We start from the raw sequence: 22,256 nt of genomic DNA, 5'->3' as shown, positions 1-22,256 counted from the left end.
ACGGTTCGGTCAGACCCATTTTAAATCTAAAATGCCTGAACCTGTTCTTGAAGAGGTTCAAGTTCAAAATGGAATCACTCAGGGCGGTCATCGGCAGCCTGGAGGGGGGGGGGGGGGGGGGGATTGGATGGTGTCCCTGGACATAAAGGATGCTTACATTCATGTTCCGATTTTCCCCCCTCACCAGGCGTTTCTGAGATTTGCAGTGCAGGACTGTCACTACCAATTTCAGACGTTGCCATTTGGGCTTTCCACGGCCCCGAGAATTTTCACCAAGGTAATGGCAGAAATGATGGTGCTCCTGCGCAGGCAGGGTGTCACAATTATCCCATACTTGGACGATCTCCTCATAAAGGCGAGATCTCGGGAGAAGTTGCTGGACAGCGTGTCTCTGTCCATGAAGACGTTGCAGTTACACGGCTCGATTCTCAATATACCGAAGTCCCAGCTAGTCCCTGCAACACGTCTGACCTTTTTGGGCCTGATTCTGGACACAGACCAGAAAAAGAGTTTTCTTCCGATCGAAAAGGTTCAGGAGCTCATAGCCCTGGTCAGGAACCTATTACAGCCAAAGAAAAAAAAAAAGGTTTCAGTGCATCATTGCACACGGGTTCTGGGGAAGATGGTAGCTTCATACGAGCCCATCCCCTTCGGCAGGTTCCCTGCGAGGACTTTTCAATGGGACCTCTTGGACAAGTGGTCAGGGTCCCATTTACAAATGCATCAAAGGATCACCCTGTCTCCCAGGACCAGGGTATCGCTCCTGTGGTGGCTGCACAGTGCTCACTTACTAGAGGGTCGCAGATTTGGCATTCAGGACTGGGTCCTGGTGACCACGGACGCAAGCCTCCGAGGCTGGGGAGCAGTCACACTGGGAAGAAATTTCCAAGGTCTCTGGTCAAATCTAGAGACTTGTCTCCACATCAACGTCCTGGAGTTGAGGGCCATATACAACGCCCTGCGTCAAGCGGAGGAATTGCTTCTGGAAAAAACGGTTCTGATTCAGTCAGACAATGTCACGGCAGTGGCTCATGTAAACCGCCAAGGCGGAACGCGAAGCAGAGTGGCCATGGCAGAAGCGACCAGGATTCTACGCTGGGCGGAAGGCCATGTAAGCGCACTATCAGCAGTGTTCATCCCGGGGGTGGACAACTGGGAGGCGGATTTCCTCAGCAGGCACGACCTGCATCCGGGAGAGTGGGGACTTCATCAAGAAGTCTTCGCACAGATCACGGGTCGGTGGGGGCTGCCTCAAATAGACATGATGGCGTCCCGTCTCAACAAAAAGCTAAAGTGATATTGCGCCAGGTCAAGGGACCCTCAGGCGGTAGCGGTAGACGCTCTGGTGACACCTTGGGTGTTCAGATCGGTCTATGTGTTTCCTCCTCTTCCTCTCATACCCAAGGTGTTGAGAATAATAAGAATAAGCAGGGTCAGAACAATCCTCATTGTTCCAGATTGGCCACGGAGGACTTGGTATCCGGAGCTGCAAGAGTTGCTTACAGAAGATCCGTGGCCTCTTCCTCTAAGGCAGGACCTGCTGCAGCAGGGGCCCTGTCTGTTCCAAGACTTACCGCAGCTGCGTTTGACGGCATGGCGGTTGAACGCTGGATCCTAGCGGAAAAAGGGATTCCGGAGGAGGTCATTCCTACCCTGATCAAGGCTAGGAAAGACGTGACGTCGAAACATTATCACCGTATATGGCGAAAATATGTTTCTTGGTGTGAGGCCAGAGCTGCTCCTACGGAGGAGTTCCAGTTGGGCCGTCTGCTTCACTTCCTTCAAACGGGAGTGAATTTGGGCCTAAAATTAGGGTCCATAAAGGTTCAAATTTCGGCCTTGTCCATTTTCTTTCAAAGAGAATTGGCTTCTCTTCCTGAAGTACAGACTTTTGTGAAGGGCGTGCTGCATATTCAGCCTCCCTTTGTACCTCCGATGGCGGTATTAAGTTTCCTCAAGTCACCTTGGTTTGAACCACTCAAAACAGTGGAGTTGAAATACCTCACTTGGAAAGTGGTCATGTTGTTGGCCTTAGCTTCTGCAAGGCTGGTTTCGGAATTGGCGGCTTTATCATATAAAAGCCCATACCTGATTTTTCACGTGGATAGGGCAGAGTTGAGGACTCGTCCTCAATTTCTGCCCGAGGTAGTCTCATCTTTTCATATGAACCAACCTATTGTCGTGCCTGTGGCTACACGGGACTTGGAGGATTCCGAGTCCCTGGATGTGGTCAGGGCTTTGAAGATTTATGTGACCAGAACAGCTAGGATCAGGAAGACCGAAGCTCTGTTTGTTCTGTATGCGGCCAACAAGGTTGGCACTCCTGCTTCAAAGCAGACTATTGCTCGCTGGATCTGTAACACGATTCAGCAGGCGCATTCTTCGGCAGGATTGCCATTGCCTAAATCGGTTAAGGCCCATTCCACTAGGAAGGTGGGTTCCTCTTGGGCGGCTGCCCGAGGGGTCTCGGCACTACAACTGTGCCGAGCTGCTACTTGGTCGGGGTCAAACACCTTTGCAAAGTTCTATAAGTTTGATACCCTGGCTGAGGAGGACCTCCTGTTTGCTCAATCGGTGCTGCAGAGTCATCCGCACTCTTCCGCCCGTTTTGGGAGCTTTGGTATAATCCCCATGGTCCTTACGGAGTCCCCAGCATCCACTAGGACGTTAGAGAAAATAAGATTTTACTTACCGGTAAATCTATTTCTCGTAGTCCGTAGAGGATGCTGGGCGCCCGTCCCAAGTGCGGACGACTTCTGCAAGACTTGTATATAGTTATTGCTTACATAAGGGTTATGTTATAGTTGATCGGGTTTGAACCGAGGCTATTTTATTGTTCATACTGTTAACTGGGTAGTTTATCACAAGTTATACGGTGTGATTGGTGTGGCTGGTATGAATCTTGCCCTTAGATTTACAAAAATCCTTTCCTCGTACTGTTCATCTCCTCTGGGCACAGTTTCTCTAACTGAGGTCTGGAGGAGGGACATAGAGGGAGGAGCCAGTGCACACCCAGAATCCAAAGTTTTCTAAAAGTGCCCTATCTCCTGCAGAGCCCGTCTATCCCCATGGTCCTTACGGAGTCCCCAGCATCCTCTACGGACTACGAGAAATAGATTTACTGGTAAGTAAAATCTTATTTTTTCTTCTAATTATGTCCAGTTGTAAAGTGCAACGGAATTTGCTGCGCTATATAAGAAACTGTTATTATAATAATAATAATAATAATAAACATACAGTTTAGTGTACACTCTAGGAGTTGGGCAGGGCGCCGGACTGTGAGGGGCACAAACGTGTGTGTGCGCGCGCGCGCGCAACGAAAATGGGCGTGGCCACGTAACATAGGGGGCGTGGACATTTCACGTCATAAAAGTGGGCGGTTCAGCCCACAGACGTTAAAACAGGGGGTGTGGGCGGCCGTCGACGTCACTGTTGGGTGTGTGCCCAGCACCTACGGAGATGCTGGGCTTCCCCCAAGCTCTCTCACTGCGTGAATGGATGCCGCGCATGCGCACAGCATCTTTACACGCTGGGAGGGCAGGAGGCGGGCAGCTGTTCTAGCAGGGCTCCGCAGAAAGGGCAGGGCGGATTTTGCCCTTAAAAAATCGGGCAGGGCGTGGCGCCCTGCTAAAACAGCATAGCACAGTGGTTTCCAAACTTTTTTGAATCACGGCGCCCTAGAACATCAGAATTTTTTCACGGCACCCCTAGGCCAAAAATTTCTTATTGAGAAATTTAGAAAGAAATATTACATTAAGTAGATTGCGTTTATATGTCATCCTTAGGGTCAGTTGTGTGGTGAAGGACAAGATTTGCTTCTGTTTGGCCACATATTTTATGACTGGCAGCCACCAGCACTGGTTTTGCCTATTATATTGACCATGAATAATTTGAATTGGTCCTGGACCACCATCCCAGGGCACCCCTGCAAGTGTCCCGAGGCACCCCAGGGAGCCACGGCACACAGTTTGGGAACCTCTGGCCCAGCATGAACACTACAGTTAATCCAGCTGACCAAATCTCATACCCCTTTCACATCGCACAAATAACCCGGTATCGAGACGGCATATTGCCGTGTCGAAACGGGTCAGTGTGCGATGTGAAAGCACTTTGGCTGAATTAGTGATTCAACCCGGTAAAAAAGAAGGGTTATTACCGGGTTGAATACCGGGTCAGGCGCAGTGTGAGCCGTTTCGATGCGACACGGCTCCCATTCACAGCATAGGGAGAGGCGGCGCAGGAGATGAGCTTATTTCCCAGCGCCGCCTCCACCCCCGCCCCTGCTGATGCGCTCCCCCCCCCCCCCCGCTGCTATGGCAACCGACCCGGTATATTGCCGGGTCGGAAAGCCACCAAAGCAGAGCAAATGCCGGATCCCACCCGGTAAGGACACGTTTCTCTTCCCGTGGGGATCCGGCATTTGCGATCTGAAAGCGGCATCAATCTCAGTAATAACTCCATGGTAAACATACACTGTTATGTTTAAGAAACATAGTGAGAAGTGTCTGGGTAGCATGTATTGTGAGAGAATGGACAACACCATGCAAGTGCACCCAAATCTGCATGTCTTCCGGTATCCCCTCCATACAACCAAGGAGTGACTGGTAGGACAGTGTGCCAAAGCATGGCACCATATTATAAAGAATACTATAGCTTACAGCATTTTACATAGCTATTACCAGCTCTAACAAACACATCCATGAACCAGGAAGGAGCTGGGGCTGCAGGTGAAGGTCGGAGGACCACATGTGGCCCTATGGCTGCCTATTGCCCATCGCTGTCCATATGTAATTCTCTATGTGTGTACATATATTTATATCAACTTTTACACCCTTGTATGCAACTCTTTGCTGCTTTTTTTAAGTATATTTATTGAAAAAATTTATACATTAAACAAACATACAAATATGAATAAGCAAATGCCAAGCACTCAAATGAGATAGTAGCTGTAATATCATAGACGTACACACAATCATGCGAATAGCAACATAACAAACACATGAATATGACATACTGTAATATCAAGGGGGCTGGCTATAAAAGACTACCCTCCCTCATGACCATGGAGAAGGGTGTATAGCTGAGAGGTGGCAGGTACATACACAGAAGAACAAAGTAAGCATCAGAAACTGGACTACTCAAGACCATGGGGCAGAGGTATTAACCTGGAGAAGGCATAAGGAAGTGATAAACCAGTGATAAGTGCAAGGTGATAAAGGCACCAGCCAATCATTACAAGTTTGAAAAGAATGACAGTTAGGATCTGACTGGCTGGTGCGTTATCACCTTGCACTTATCACTGGTTTATCACTTCCTTATGCCTTCTCCAGGCTTAATACATCTGCCCCATATCTCTAGAACACCAAAGAGACCAGACTCCTGTCAAATTCAGTGGGCACTTCTGCTTAGTGTGCATAAACCACTTGTGGGATACGGTGTAATTAACCAGTCCTATCCAGGAGGAAATAGTGGGTTTCTGTGGGGCCACACAGGCTCTTGCAATGCACCTTAGCCAGGGTAGGAAGAGCTGTAGCTTTGGTTTTTATGTAATGGTTTAGTGCGTCTGCAAGACCCAATCAAAAAATGCAAAGCTTCAGTGAGGACAGTGACAGCCGTAAATCAGACTCATTTCTGCAACCCAATACACTGATCCTAAAGGAAGAGACCATACAGAAAGACCGAAGCATATGCCAGAAGCCAGCCTACCAGGTTTCTCCAAACATACTGCTGTCCAGTAAACTCTGTGAAGGATATAAACCTGAATTGGTTGAAATCGGGCATATGCCCTGGCCACCTGAGGAAAGCCCAAGGCAATGCTCCAGTCCACATTAGATGGGGACCCAAGTCAACCTTCCATTTAGCCTGTAAACCCCGAAGAGCTTTTGACAGCATGCTGTGGGTTCAGGGCAACACTTGGAATCAACTCCAGACCTTTTGCCTCCTCAGTTGATAAAGGAATAGCCCACACCTGTCCATGAAAGAGTGTTCAATTACTTTTGTCCCTTGAAAAAGAGGAGGCTACATATATTCCTAAACCTTTCCTCCAATTTGGATGTGATGACCCTTGAATTAAAGCGGGTAGTCTGCACTTTAAAACCATATTAATTACGTAACTAGCCCTTGAATACATTTTGATGGTAAAATAGCAAAAAATGTGCTAGTGTCTAAAAACAGTATATATGGACCTAATGGTATAGTTATGTCAGGGCTTGACATGTTTTTTTTCAAATCTAGGAGCTAGGATGAAAGTGTAGGAGCTAGACCACCGCCCTCCATCCCAAACCCCCCCCCCCCCCCCTGCGGCCTCACAACCAAGGGGATACCTGGCATACCAGCCTCCGAATCCATACTGCAGTGCAGCCAACCCCACTCCACCCCAGGCAAGCAACCCCCTCCCCTTCCCTTGTGTTTTTGTTCTTATTTCTTTGGAAATTATGCGTGTTTGTGTTCTGGATTGTAATAACCAAATAAAGCAAGGAAACCATGAAAAGGGAAATATTGTGTTTATTTGCTATATAATAACAAAAAGTCTTTGACCAGTTAATTTAATCATCTAGTATTGTTTACCTGGATGCTAATGATCCCATTGCAGCATGAAATGTATGTGTATATTTTTATTTTGTGCTTGCATACACTGCAGAGCAATCCTGATCTGAGTGTTCTCAGCAACACAGTCTTGGTATGCAGGATTGCGGTAACAATATACTAGCTCAGGATAAGCATACAGAAGCTAGCCCTGTGCTGTGTATATCTGTAGGTATGCATGTGGATGTCTGTGGATGTCTTCTGACTGTGACAGTGGCTTTGTCTCAGCCAGCTGTTGTATGGGTGTTTCCCAATAACAGCTGTGTTGAACAAGACAGTACAGGGGATAGAGTAGACACACATGCAGGTTTCCTGATAGTGCCAGACCAGCTGTTGTCTGTCTGTTAGCAGTGTGGGTTGCTTCTGCCTTTACTGGCAAATGTAAAAGTTCTACAGAGCTTGTGGGACTGGCAGAATGGCCCGGATGTCCTGGCTATGCTTTCCCAGCACCTGCCCTCATAAAAGGCAAAAAAATGTATGCACAAGTAGAGTGAGGAATTCTAATTGGAGATACAGGTTGAGTATCCCATATCCAAATATTCCGAAATACGGAATATTCCGAAATACGGACTTTTTTGAGTGAGAGTGAGATAGTGAAACCTTTGTTTTTTGATGGCTCAATGTACACAAACTTTGTTTAATACACAAAGTTATTAATAATATTGTATTAAATGACCTTCAGGCTGTGTGTATAAGGTGTATATGAAACATAAATGAATTGTGTGAATGTAGACACACTTTGTTTAATGCACAAAGTTATAAAAAATATTGGCTAAAATGACCTTCAGGCTGTGTGTATAAGGTGTATATGAAACATAAATGCATTCTGTGCTTAGACTTAGGTCCCATCACCATGATATCTCATTATGGTATCTATTTATTCCAAAATACGGAAAAATCCGATATCCAAAATACCTCTGGTCCCAAGCATTTTGGATAAGGGATACTCAACCTGTACTATATTCCAGTTCCCAACAGACACGTCTCCAATACACATGAATAAAAAGTCTTTGTTTCACTATTTTAAGAAAGTCGTTATGTTTTTATTTTTTTGTTTGAAATGACTTTACTCGTGGAGTGATGCTGATGGTCAGTGTTGCAAAACTAAACTCATCTGTTCTATTATTTTTATAATGGTGTATGTTTGTATATACAGGGCATCACTGTGCCTCTACAAGAGCCATGCGCAGCGGGCAGTCTTGCATGGTGGCATCTACTGCAGAGTCCACAGCAGATAAGGGTCCGATAGTCTACTGTCTGGCGATCTGATCACTAAGCAATTGCAATTTGCTTCCAGGTCGACCAGTCACATGAGTGGAGATTGTTTAGCATATTTATTGGCAGATCATCACTAATTTGTTATTTGAGACCAAAGAGAAAGAGAGAGAGATATTGTTAGTGCATAGATAGATCACTGTCTCTCTGTGTGGTTATTTAATATTCTTCCAGTGAGTCCTTGTTTCAGATAACCTGGACATATTACATATATGTCGATAGATAAAGAAATGCATATATAGATAGATTGCAAGCTCTCTGAAGCAAGGCCCTCCACGTCTTGGTTCTCATCCTGCACTACCCAGTGTGTTCCCACTCCTTCAGTACTCTTCCCGGGCTCAGGGTCATGAGTGATTCTGTTCATAGCTGTCTGTTGTTTGTATCATTATCTCTGTGTCATTTTTGCCCTTGTACCGTCTGTCTGATCTTTATCTTTTGTTTGTTTATGCTATTGTACTTCCCAGTGAGCGGTACTACATATTTGGTTTGTCTACATATGTATAGGAAACTATCTGGAGTACCCGGAGTTGCCTGGGATTTTAAGAATGTTTGTTTACAAAAATCAATGTAAAGATTAAACACACAGGTTGCCGCCAACATTTTATTCCTTGTGGAATTGTTTTTATTTCTCTGACGTCCTAAGTGGATGCTGGGACTCCGTAAGGACCATGGGGATTAGCGGCTCCGCAGGAGACTGGGCACAACGAAAGAAAGCTTTAGGACTACCTGGTGTGTACTGGCTCCTCCCACTAAGACCCTCCTCCAGACCTCAGTTAGATTCTTGTGCCCAGCTGAGCTGGATGCACACTAGGGGCTCTCCTGAGCTCCTAGAAAGAAAGTATATTTTAGGTTTTTTATTTTACAGTGAGATCTGGTGGCAACAGACTCACTGCAGCGAGGGACTAAGGGGAGAAGAAGCGAACCTACCTAACTGGTGGTAGCTTTGGGCTTCTTAGGCTACTGGACACCATTAGCTCCAGAGGGATCGACCGCATGGAACCGGCCATTGATGTTCGGTCCCGGAGCCGTGCTGCCGGCCCCCTTACAGAGCCAGAAGCAAGAAGTGTTCTGGAAAATCGGCGGCAGAAGACTTCAGTCTTCACCAAGGTAGCGCACAGCACTGCAGCTGTGCGCCATTGCTCCTCATGCACACCTCACACTCCGGTCACTGATGGGTGCAGGGCGCTGGGGGGGGGGGGGGGGCGCCCTGAGCAGCAATATAAACACCTTGCCTGGCAAAATCATCACAATATATAGCCCCAGAGGCTATATATGTGATAAATACCCCTGCCAGAATCCATAAAAAAGCGGGAGAAAAGTCAGCGAAAAAGGGGCGGAGCTATATCCCTCAGCACACTGGCGCCATTTTCTCTTCACAGTGCAGCTGGAAGACAGCTCCCCAGGCTCTCCCCTGTAGTTTTCAGGCTCAAAGGGTTAGAAAGAGAGGGGGGGCACTAAATTTAGACGCAATATTGTTTATACAAGCAGCTATTGGGGGAAAAATCACTCAGTTATAGTGTTAATCCCTGCATTATATAGCGCTCTGGTGTGTGCTGGCATACTCTCTGTCTCCCCAAAGGACTTTGTGGGGTCCTGTCCTCAGTCAGAGCATTCCCTGTGTGTGTGCTGTGTGTCGGTACGGCTGTGTCGACATGTGGGATGAGGAAGGTTACGTGGAGGTGGAGCAGAGGCCGATAAATGGGATGTCGCCCCCTGTGGGGCTGACACCAGAGTGGATGGATAGGTGGAAGGTATTAACCGACAATGTCAACTCCTTACATAGAAGGCTGGATGACGTAAAACAGCTGTGGGACAGCCGGCTTCTCAGCCCGCGCCTGCCCAGGCGTCTCAAAGGCCATCAGGGGCTCAAAAAAGCGCCCGTTACCTCAGATGGCAGACACAGATGTCGACACGGAGTCTGACTCCAGTGTCGACGAGGTTGAGACATATACACAATCCACTAGGAACATCCGTTACATGATCTCGGCAATGAAAAATGTGTTACGCATTTCTGACATGAACCCAAGTACCACATAAAAGGGGTTTTATTTTTGGGGAGAAAAAGCAGCCAGTGTTTTGTTCCCCCATCAGATGAATGAATGAAGTGTGTAAAGAAGCGTGGGTTCCCCCGATAAGAAACTGGTAATTTCTAAAAAGTTACTGATGGCGTACCCTTTCCCGCCAGAGGATAGGTCACGTTGGGAGATATCCCTTAGGGTGGATAAGGCGCTCACACGTTTGTCAAAAAAGGTGGCACTGCCGTCTTAGGATACGGCCACCTTGAAGGAGCCTGCTGATAATAAGCAGGAGGCTATCCTGAAGTCTGTATATACACACTCAGGTTATATACTGAGACCTGCAATTGCCTCAGCATAATTAGTGCTGCTGCAGCGTGGTCTGATACCCAGTCAGATAATATTAATACTCTAAGACAGGGATAATAGTTTGCTAACATAGAGCATATTAAAGACGTTGTCTTAGATATAAAGGATGCACAGAGGGATAATTGCCGGCTGGCATCCAGACTTAATGCAATGTCCATTCTGCCAGGAGGGTATTAGAAACCCGGCAGTGGACAGGTGATGCTGCCTATAAAAGGCACATGGAGATTCTGCCTTATAAGGGTGAGGAATTGTTTGGGGTTGGTCTCTGGGACCTCGTATCCACAGCAACAGCTGGGAAGAAAAAATGTTACCTCAGGTTTCTTCACAGCCTAAGAAAGCACTGTATTTTCAGGTACAGTCCTTTCGGCTTCAGAAAAGCAAGCGGGTCAAAGGCGCTTCCTTTCTGCACAGAGACAAGGGAAGAAGGAAAAAGCTGCACCAGCAGCCAGTTCCCAGGATCAAAAATCTTCCCCCGCTTCCTCTGAGTCCACCGCATGACGTTGGGGCTCCACAGGTGGAGACAGGTGCGGTAGGGGCGCGTCTCGGGAACTTCAGGGACCAGTGGGCTTGCCCACAGGTGGATCCCTAGGTTCTGCAAATAGTATCACAGGGATACAGGCTGGAGTTCGAGGCGACTCCCCCTCGCCGTTACCTCACATCAGCCTTGCCTGCTGCCCTCGGAGAAAGGTAGTACTGGCGGCAATTCACAAGCTGTACTTCCAGCAGGTGAAATCAAGGTACCCCTCCTTCAACAAGGCCGGGGTTACTATTCCAAAATGTTGTGGTACCGAAACCAGACGGTTCGGTGAGACCCATTCTAAAATTGAAAGCCTTGAACACTTATATACGAAGGTTCAAGTTCAAAATGGAATCGCTCAGGGCGATTATTGCAAGCCTGGAGAATTTCATGGTATCACTGGACATCAAGGATGCTTACCTGCATGTCCCTATTTACCCTCTTCACCAGGAGTACCTCAAAATTGTGGTACAGGATTGTCATTACCAATTCCAGACGTTGCCGTTGGTCTGTCCCCGGCACCAAGGTATTTACCAAGGTAATGGCCGAAATAATTATCCCGTACTTGGACGATCTCCTTATAAAGGCGAGGTCCAGGGAGCAGTTGTTCGGCGGAGTAGCACTATCTCGGGAAGTGCTACAACAGCACGGCTGGATTCTGAATATTCCAAAGTCGCAGCTGGTTCCTACGACGCCTCTACTGTTCCTGGGTATGGTTCTGGACACAGAACAGGATAAAAAGGGTTTCTCCCGAAGGAGAAGTCCAAGGAGTTGTCGTCTCTAGACAGAGACCTCCTAATACGTATGCAGGTGTTGGTGCATCAATGCACGCGAGCCCTGGGTAGGATGGTAGCTTCTTACGAAGAAATTCCATTCGCCAGGTCCCATGCAAGGATTTTTCAGTGGGATCTGTTGGACAAGTGGTCCGGGTCGCATCTTCAGATGCATCGGCGGATAACCCTGTCTCCAAGGGCCAGGGTGTCGCTGTTGTGGTGGCTGCAGAGTGCTCATCTTCTAGGGGGCCGCAGATTCGGCATACAGGACTGGGTCCTGGTGACCACGGATGCCAGCCTTCGAGGCTGGGGGGCAGTCACACAGGGAAGAAACTTCCAAGGCTATGGAATAGTCAGGAGACTTCCCTACACATAAATATTCTGGAACTAAGGGCCATTTACAATGCCCTAAGTCAGGCTAGACCCCTGCTTCAACACCGGCCGGTGCTGATCCAGTCAGACAACATCACGGCGGTCGCTCATGTAAACCGACAGGGCGGCACAAGAAGCAGGATGGCGATGGCAGAAGCCACAAGGATTCTCCGATGGGCGGAAAATCATGTGTTAGCACTGTCAGCAGTGTTCATTCCCGGAGTGGACAACTGAGAAGCAGACTTTATCAGAAGTCACGACCTCCACCCGGGAGAGTGGGGACTTCATCCAGAAGTTTTCCAAATGATTGTACACCGTTGGGAAAGGCCACAGGTGGACATGATGGCGTCCCGCCTCAACAAAAAGCTACAAAGATATTGCGCCAGGTCAAGGGACCCTCAGGCGATAGCTGTGGACGCTCTGGTAACACCGTGGGTGTACCAGTCAGTGTATGTGTTCCCTTCTCTGCCTCTCTTACCCAGGGTAATGAGAATAATAAGAAGGAGAGGAGTAAGAACTATACTCATTGTTCCGGGTTGGCCAAGAAGAGCTTGGTAACCAGAACTCCAAGAAATGATCTCAGAGGACCCATGGCCTCTGCCGCTCAGACAGGACCTGCTGCAGCAGGGGGCCTGTCTGTTCCAAGACGTACCGCGGCTGCGTTTGACGGCATGGCGGTTGAACGCCGGATCCTGAAGGAAAAGGGCATTCCGGAGGAAGTTATCCCTACGCTATTTACAGCTAGGAAAGAAGTGAACGCAAACCATTATCACCGCATATGGTGGAAATATGTTGCGTGCTGTGAGGCCAGGAAGGCCCCAAAGGAGAAATTTCAGCTAGGTCGATTTCTGCACTTCCTACAGTCAGAGGTGACTATGGGCCTAAAATTGGGTTCCATGAAGGTCCAGATTTCGGCTCTATCGATTTTCTTCCAAAATAGAACTGGCTTCACTGCCTGAAGTTCGGACTTTTGTTAAGGGAGTGCTGCATAGTCAGCCCCCGTTTGTGCCTCAAGTGGCACCGTGGGATCTAAACGTGGTGTTGGATTTCCTGAAGTCGCATTGGGTTGAGCCACTTAAATCCGTGGAGCTACAATACCTCACGTGGAAAGTGGTCATGCTGTGGGCCGTGGCGTCGGCCAGGCGTGTATCAGAATTGGCGGTTTTGTCATACAAAAGCCCTTATCTGTATTTTATATGGATAAGGCGGAATTGAGGACTCGTTCCCAATTCCTTCCTATGGTGGTATCAGTTTTTCATGTGAACCAACCCATTGTGGTGCCTGCGGCTACTTGGGACTTGGAGGATTCCAAGTTACTGGACGTAGTCAGGGCCCTGAAAAGTATATGTTTCCAGGACGGCTGGAGTCAGGAAAACTGACTCGCTATTTATCCTGTATGCACCCAACAAGCTGGGTGCTCCTGCTTCTAAGCAGACTATTGCTCGCTGGATCAACTTTTCGATCACGATTCAACTTGCACATGCTGCGGCTGGACTGCCGCACCCTAAATCTGTAAAAGCCCATTCCACGAGGAAAGGGGGCTCTTCTTGGGCGGCTGCCCGAGGGGTCTCGGCTTTACAACTTTGCCGAGCTGTTACTTGGTCGGGTTCAAACATTTTTGCAACAGTCTACAAGTTTGATACCCTGGCTGAGGAGGACCTAGAGTTTGCTCATTCGGTGCTGCAGAGTCATCCGCACTCTCCTGCCCGTTTGGGAGCTTTGGTATAATACCCATGGTCCTTACGGAGTCCCAGCATCCACTTAGGACGTCAGAGAAAATAAGATTTTACTCACCGGTAAATCTATTTCTCGTAGTCCGTAGTGGATGCTGGGCGCCTATCCCAAGTGCGGATTGTCTGCAATACTTGTTTATAGTTATTGCCTAACTAAAGGGTTATTGTTGAGCCATCTGTTGAGAGGCTCAGTTATATTTCATACTGTTAACTGGGTATAGTATCACGAGTTATACGGTGTGGCTGGTATGAGTCTTACCCGGGATTCAAAATCCTTCCTATTTGTGTCAGCTCTTCCGGGCACAGTATCCTAACTGAGGTCTGGAGGAGGGTCTTAGTGGGAGGAGCCAGTGCACACCAGGTAGTCCTAAAGCTTTCTTTAGTTGTGCCCAGTCTCCTACGGAGCCGCTAATCCCCATGGTCCTTACGGAGTCCCAGCATCCACTACGGACTACGAGAAATAGATTTACCGGTGAGTAAAATCTTATTTCTCTGACGTCCTAGTGGATGCTGGGTACTCCGTAAGGACCATGGGGTATAGACGGGCTCCGCAGGAAGAAAGATTAGGTACTATATCTGGTGTGCACTGGCTCCTCCCTCTATGCCCCTCCTCCAGACCTCAGTTAGTATCTGTGCCCGGCCAGAGCTGGATGCACCCTAGGGGCTCTCCTGAGCTTCCTAGAAAAGAAAGTATTTGTTAGGTTTTTTATTTTCAGTGAGATCTGCTGGCAACAGACTCACTGCTACGTGGGACTGAGGGGAGAGAAGCGAACCTACCTGCTTGCAGCTAGCTTGGGCTTCTAAGGCTACTGGACACCATTAGCTCCAGAGGGATCGAACACAGGCCCAGTCCTCGGTCGTCCGGTCCCGGAGCCGCGCCGCCGTCCCCCTTGCAGAGCCAGAAGAACGAAGAGAAGTTGAAAATCGGCGGCTGAAGACTCCGGTCTTCATTAAGGTAGCGCACAGCACTGCAGCTGTGCGCCATTGCTCCCTTGCTCCCTTAGCACACCACACACTCCGGTCACTGATGGGTGCAGGGCGCTGGGGGGGGGGGGGGGGGGGCGCGCCCTGGGCAGCAATTAGATTACCTTACTTGGCGAAAAGCACATAATACAGTCTGATAAACTGTATATGTGCATTAACCCCCGCCATTAAAGTACATAAAAGGACAGAAGCCCGCCGCTGAGGGGGCCGGGCCTTCTTCCTCAGCACACCGGCGCCATTTTCTCTTCACAGCTCAGCTGGAAGGAAGCTCCCCAGGCTCTCCCCTGCAGTATCCTGGTACACAAAGGGTAAAAAAGAGAGGGAGGGCACATAAATGTAGGCACAAAACTGTGTATATAAGCTGCTATAGGGGAAAAATCACTCAGTATAGTGTACATCCCTGTATTATATAGCGCTGTGGTGTGTGCTGGCATACTCTCTCTCTCTGTCTCTCCAAAGGGCCTGGTGGGGGAACTGTCTTCAAATAGAGCATCCCCTGTGTGTGTGGTGTGTCGGTACGCGTGTGTCTACATGTTTGAGGTAAAAGGCTCCTCTAAGGAGGTGATAGAGCGGATAAGTGTGTGGGAGGGTGTCTCCGTCAATAACGCCGGCACCTGTTTGGATATGTGTAAGTGCTGAGGTAAAATTATTGCACAAAAGGTTAGGGAACAGAAAGGAAATCTACCCTGGTCTGTCCCTATGTCACAGAGTCCTTCAGAGTCTCTCTATGCTCACTATCCAAAATAACAAAGTATCGACACAGAGTTTAACTCCACTGTCGACTACGATAATGCAAAGTTACAGCCAAGAGGGCTAAAAGATATTCAATATATGATTATTGGAATAAAAGATGATTTGCATATCACTGATGACTCATCTGTCCCTGACACGAGAGTACACATGTTAAGGGGAAGAAAGCCGAGGTAAATTTCCCTCCTCTCATGAGGAAAAAGAGCGGGAATCTCCAGACAAGAGACGGCAGCTTCCCACAAGAGAATTCTCAGGCTGTATCCTTTCCCCACTAGGGCCAGGATGTGTTGAGAATCTTCCCCTTGGGTGTCCTGTTTGCACTAGCTATTCTCAGGGATCCTGCAGATAGTGTGCACATTCTAGTATACTACCCAGACCGGCTATTGTGTCGGCATGGGTTTATAGCGCTGTGGCAGCGTGGACAGGTACCTTATCAGCAGAGATTGAGACCCTAGTATGCATATAAATATTTTAAGATGCTGTCTTAAGTGATAGATATATAATTCTAAAGCATGCCCAAAGGGACATGAGTATACTGGGTCCTAGAGACCAAAGCTATGTCGATTTCTGCTTGACGTGTCCTGTAGAATATACATTGGACAGATGATGCCGACTTAAGAGGCATATGGAAGGCTGAGGATTGAGTGGAGAAAGGTTCTCGAGCCTGGTCTCCACAGCTATAGCTGGGAATTCTGATATTTTGCCTTATATTCCTGCACAGCCTAGGAAAGCACGACATTATTAAATGCAGCTTTTCAAATAAAGAAACAAGAAAGTCTGAGGTGCGTCCTTTCTTGTCAGAGCCGGGGGCAGAGGAAAGAAGCTGTACAACACAGCTAGTCCCCAGGAACATAAGTCCTCCCCGGCCTCAACAAAAATCCACCGCATGTCGCTGGGGCTCCACAGGCGGAGCTAGGCCCGGTGGGGACACGCCTTCGTAAGTTCAGCCACAAGTGGTTTCACTCCCTGTTAGATCCCTGGGCAATAGAAATTGTATCGCAGGGATACAGGCTGGACTGTGAGAAGATGCCCCCTCACCGAGGACCCGGCGGGCTTCCCCCCAAGAGAGGGAGCCAGTGTTAACTGCAATTCGTAAATTGTATCTTCAACAGGTGGTGGTCAAGGGTCCCCTCCTTCAACAAGAGGGTGTTATTATTCGACCATGTTATAATCCCGAAACCAGACTGTTCGGTTAGACCCATATTGAATTAAAATCCCTGAACATATACCTGAAAAGGTTCAGGTTCAAGATGGAATCGTTAAGAGCGGTCATTGCAAGCCTGAAATGAATCGGGACATAAGGGATGCATACCTTCGTGTCCCCATTTATCCACCTCATCAGGCGTACCTCAGAATTGCGGTACGGGATTGTCATTACCAATTTCACCAAGGTAATGGCGGATATGATGGTGCTCCTGCGGAAGCAAGGTGTCACTATTATCACATACTTGGATGATCTCCTCATAAAAGCGAGATCAAGAGAGCAGTTGCTGGACAGCGTATCACCTTCTCTGGAAGTGAAACGGCAACACGACTGGATTCTATATATTCCGAAGTCGCAGTTGGTTCCTACAGCTCATCTGCCTCGCCTAGGCATGATCCTAGACACAGACCAGAAGAGGGTTTATCTCCCGATAGAGAGAGCTCAGGAGCTCATGAAACTGGTCAGGAATCTATTGAAAACCAAAACAGGTGTCAGTGCATCACTGCACTCGAGTCCTGGGAAGGATGATGGCATCATACGAGGCCATCCCCTTCGGCTGGTTCCATGCAAGGACAATGGAACTTACTGGACAAGTGATCCGGATCACATCTTCAGATGCATCGGTTAATCACCCTATCCCCCAGGGCCAGGGTGTCTCTCCTGTGGTGGCTGCGGAGTGCTCACCTTCTCGAGGGCCGCAGATTCGGCATTCAGGACTGGGTCCTGGTGACTACGGATGCAAGCCTCCGAGGGTGGGGGGCAGTTACACAGGGAAGAAAATTCCAAGGTTTGTGGTCAAGCCAAAAGACTTGCCTTCACATCAATATCCTGGAACTAAGGGCCATATACAACGCCCTAAGTCAAGCGGAGTTCCTGCTTCGCGACCAACCGGTTCTGATCCAGTCAGACTGCAGGGGCTCATGTAAACCGCCAGGGCGGCACAAGGAGCAGGGTGGCGAGGGTAGAAGCCACCAGTATTCTTCGCTGGGCGGAGAATCAAGTAAGCACACTGTCAGCAGTGTTCATTCCGGGAGTGGACACGACATCCACCCGGGAAAGTGGTGACTTCATCAGGAAGTCTTCACGCAGTTTTGCAAATTGATGGAAACTGCCTCAGGTGGACTACATGGCGTCCCACCTCCATAAAAAGATAAAAAAGGTTTTACGCTGGGTCAAGGGACTCTCAGGCGATAGCTGTGGTCGCACTAGTAACACCGTGGGTGTTCCAGTCGGTCTATATATTCCCTCCTCTTCCTCTCAGACCCAAGGGCTGAGAATTGTAATAAACGGAGGAGTGTGAACAGTATTCTTTGCTCCGGATTGGCCAAGAAGGACTCGGTACCCGGAACTGCAAGAAATGCTCTCAGAGGACCCATGGCCTCTGCCTCTCAGTCAGGACATGTTGCAACAGGGACCCTGTCTGATCCAAGACTTACCGCGGCTGCGTTGGACGGCATGGCGGTTGAACGCCGGATCCTAGCGGAAAAGGGCATTCCGGATGCAGTTATTCCTACGCTGATAAAGGCTAGGAAAGACGTGACAGCAAGACTTTTTCACTGTATATGGCGAAAATAGGTTGCTTGGTGTGTGGCCGGGAAGGCCCTACAGAGGAATTCCAGGGGGGTAGATTCCTGCACTTCCTACAGTCAGGAGTGACTATGGGCCTAAAATTAGGATCCATAAAGGCCAAGATTTCGGCCCTATCCCTTTTTCTCTCAAAAAGAACTGGCTTCACTGCCTGAAGTTCGGACGTTGTTACAGGGGTGCTGCATATTCAGCCCCTTTTGTGCCTCCAGTGGCTCCTTGGGATCTTAACGTGTGTTGGATTCCTAAACTCCCGCTGGTTTGAGCCACTTAAGACCGTGGAGCTAAAATATCTCACGTGGAAAGTGGTCATGCTTTTGGCCTTAGCTTGGACTAGGCGTGTGTCAGAATTGGCGGCTTTGTCATGTAAAAGCCCATATCTGATCTTCCATATGGAAAGGGCAGAATGGAGGACTCGTCCCCAATTTCTCCCTAAGGTGGTATCATAGTTTCATTTGAACCAACCTATTGTGGTGCCTGCGGCTACTAGGGACTTGGAGGATTCCAAGTTGCTGGACGTAGTCCGGGCCCTGAAACTTTGTTTCCAGGACGGCTAGAGTCAGAAAAACTGACTCGCTATTTATCCTGCATGCACCCAACAAGCTGGGTGCTCCTGCTTCAAAGAAGACTATTACTTGCTGGATCTGTAGCACGATTCAGCTTGCACATTCTGCGGCTGGATTGCCGCATCCTAAATCAGTAAAAGCCTATTCCACGAGGAAGGTGGGCTCTTCTTGGGCGGCTGCCCGAGGGGTCTCGGCTTTACAACTTTGCCGAGCTGCTACTTGGTCGGGTTCAAACACTTTTGCAAAATTCTACAAGTTTGATACCCTGGCTGAGGAGGACCTTGAGTTTGCTCATTCGGTGCTGCAGAGTCATCCGCACTCTCCCGCCCGTTTGGAAGCTTTGGTATAATCCCCATGGTCCTTACGGAGTACCCAGCATCCACTAGGACGTCAGAGAAAATAAGAATTTACTCACCGGTAATTCTATTTCTCGTAGTCCGTAGTGGATGCTGGGAGCCCGTCCCAAGTGCGGACTCTCTGCAATACATGTATATAGTTATTGCTTAACTAAAGGGTTATTGTATGAGCCATCTGTTGAGAGAGGCTCAGTTATTGTTCATACTGTTAACTGGGTATAGTTATCACGAGTTGTACGGTGTGATTGGTGTGGCTGGTATGAGTCTTACCCTGGATTCCAAATCCTTTCCTAGTAATGTCAGCTCTTCCGGGCACAGTTTCCCTAACTGAGGTCTGGAGGAGGGGCATAGAGGGAGGAGCCAGTGCACACCAGATATAGTACCTAATCTTTCTTTTAAGAGTGCCCAGTCTCCTGCGGAGCCCGTCTATACCCCATGGTCCTTACGGAGTACCCAGCATCCACTACGGACTACGAGAAATAGAATTACCGGTGAGTAAATTCTTATTTTTCCACCATTTGTAGCAGTTTTCTTTGGTGGCATTTTATTTTTATTAACTTCAAAACAATAGAACATTTTGTAAATCATCACTGACATATTATGTATGTCCTGAAATAGTCTGTGCTGCTGGGCCACCCCTAGGGGTGCTAATGGTGTGTTACCCCCACACTGTTCTCAGAGTGTAAGTCATATGTGTACCAAGTTTGGTGTAAATTGCTCCAGGAATTGCAGAGTTATTCTGTCTGCTGAAAAACTCTGTGCTGCTGCCCCACCCCTAGGGGTGCTAGGGGTGTCTTACCCCCACAGTGTTTGTTCCCAGATTGTAATTCATATGTGTAGCAAGTTTGTTTAAAATTGGTCCAGTCAATCGTGAGTTATGCTGTATCCTGAAATACTCTATGCTGCAGGCTCACCGCTAGGGGTGTCTAACACCCACAGAGTTTGTTGATAGATTGTAAGTCAGAACTGCCCGAAGTGTTGTGTAAAGTGCTCCAGGCCTTCCACAGTTATGCTGTCAGCTGAAAAACTCTGTGCTGCTGTCCCACCTCTAGGGATGCTTGGGGTGTCTTACCTCCACAGTGTTTTTCCCAGATTGTAATTCATATGTGTATCAAGTTTGTTTTACATTGGTCCAGGCATTTGGGAGTTATGCTTTCTCCTGAAATAATCTGTGCTGCTGTCCCATCCCTAGGGGTGCTAGGGGTGTCTGACCCCCACAAGGTTTGTTCCCAGAGTGTAATTCATATGTGTTCCAAGTTTGTTGTAAATTGCTGCAGGCATTCCAGAGTTATGCTGTCTGCTGAAATACTCAGTGCTGCTGCCTCACCCCTAGGTGTGCTAGAGGTATGTTCCCAGACTGTGAGGCATATGTGTACCAATTTTTGAGTACATAGCTATAGCAATTCTGGAGTTATGCTGTCTCCTGATACACTCTGTGCTGCTGTCCCCCCTCCCCCATGGGTGCTGGGGATTTCTAATTGTTTTAGTTGCCTCGGCGGTGTTTTGATAAGCTTGTATGTTAAATTTCACGATCTTTGCTTGTAAACTCTGGATTTGTATAGCAAGACAGAGACAATTTTTCACTTTTATGTTGTAAATTCATTGTGTTCAAATTGCAGTCAGGGCAGTGTCTGCTATTTACACTTTTTTATATTCTTGATTTTTGGAAATTGATTACATGAGTAAATAAAAACAAAACCTCCTGCACAGTTATTGTGTCTGCAAGGTAATGCGCAGCACTATAAAGTTCCTCTGTGCATCCCAGCGTATTTCAAAGGGGTGTAGTATGGTAGGCCGGCGGTCGGGCTCCCGGCGACCAGCATACCGGCGCCGGGAGCCCGACCGCCGGCTTACCGACAGTGTGTCGAGCTCAATTGAGCCCCTTGCGGGCTCCCTGCGCTCGCCACACTGCGTGCACGGTGGCGCGCCACGCTATTTTATTCTCCCTCCAGGGGGGTCGTGGACCCCCACGAGGGAGAATAAGTGTCGGTATGCCGGCTGTCGGGATTCCGGCGCCGGTATACTGTGCGCCGGGATCCCGACAGCCGGCATACTGAAGACCACCCTTCCAAAGAGTTGTCCTCACAGATTAGCAGATGGGAAGCTCATAGCTACGGATGTTACAGTATCATGTGGTGAAAAGAAATAGCTACTGCAATGCTGAACACTGGTACCAATGTTGCTGGTGTGTTGTAACACTGCAAATACTTGCATAACTGCACCTGAGTGATTATGTAATTAGAAGTAAATATAGAATAAATGTGTACATCCAGGTTTCGGTGATTGTCATGCACTTTATGTGTAGTGAATGCTGTGTATACATTTTGTTACCATAATTGGCAGCAGTTTGCTGCCATGTTCTGTAGCATGTCGTGTGTACTGCTGACACGCCTGACCTCCCACGTGTTCACTTTCCCATTTATACATATGCTAGCTGTAAGAAATTTTTAAAGACCTTTTTCCAAGCCAGTTCCCATCTACTCTCCCTACCAGCACAACAACTGTTACTACAAGCCAGTGCGTGTAACCTGACTCCAGACTTGTGCATCTGCCTCCACCCCTCCTCTCCCCTCCCAGCCCTTCACATTCCAGCCTGCTCATTCTTGTAAGTGGGCACAGCCAGCATCTATGCCACACTGCTAGCTGCCACACAAGCCTGTTGGTCATGATACTTGGCCCAGTCCCGGCCTCTGCTGGCGTCTTACATGGAAAGGGACACATGATCAGCACTCCACTGCGGGATAAAGCCATCCGGCGAAATGTGTTCTATAACTCTGGTAAGCTTTGGTGCTTTCTGTGTCTCGTGTGCGTCTGCATTTGGTGCAGGAGAACTTGCCTTTAGTTAAAGATTCCAATGGTTTTGTTATAGAGTAGAGCATATCACACTGATTTATAGGTGGGCACAGAGCCGATTCTAGGGGGTTCCAGAATTTTAATTTTGTTGTACAGTGCATGCATCACGTGTTTGGTTACCAACAGCGGTCTCAGTGAGAATTTGGGTGCAGAGGCAATGAGCAGTAAGCATTTGTAAGAGTGTAGCGGGGGTGGCTAGTCGAATGCAGGTGTGTCGTGGCCGTTTTGGGGACATCTCAGCCTGCGATGGAGTTTGATCGATAGTACGTCCGTTGTTACAATTTTGTATCTAAGCTAGTATATCACATGTAGAGCATGTA

The 22,256-nt window shown here is 48.3% G+C and overlaps 1 protein-coding gene across 4 annotated transcripts in view; it reads left to right on the top strand.

Annotated features, from left to right (window-relative positions):
• The window catches only part of ABL2 (ABL proto-oncogene 2, non-receptor tyrosine kinase), an 87,427-nt gene that overhangs the window by 50,935 nt on the left and 14,236 nt on the right, over nucleotides 1-22,256 (top strand). For 2 of the 4 annotated variants that reach the window (XM_063939752.1, XM_063939751.1), the window contains exon 1: nucleotides 21,719-21,860. The exons of the other annotated variants lie outside the window; for them this stretch is intronic. In XM_063939752.1, coding sequence (XP_063795822.1) covers nucleotides 21,749-21,860 — 112 coding nt within the window. In that variant the 5' untranslated portion in view covers nucleotides 21,719-21,748. Of the gene's footprint in view, nucleotides 1-21,718; nucleotides 21,861-22,256 lie in introns of those variants that run through there. 4 annotated transcript variants of the gene reach the window in all.

Source organism: Pseudophryne corroboree, chromosome 9 (assembly GCF_028390025.1).
Source record: "Pseudophryne corroboree isolate aPseCor3 chromosome 9, aPseCor3.hap2, whole genome shotgun sequence".
In the NCBI taxonomy this organism is placed as follows: Eukaryota; Metazoa; Chordata; class Amphibia; order Anura; family Myobatrachidae; genus Pseudophryne; species Pseudophryne corroboree.
This window is presented reverse-complemented; position numbering and strand designations above follow the sequence as displayed.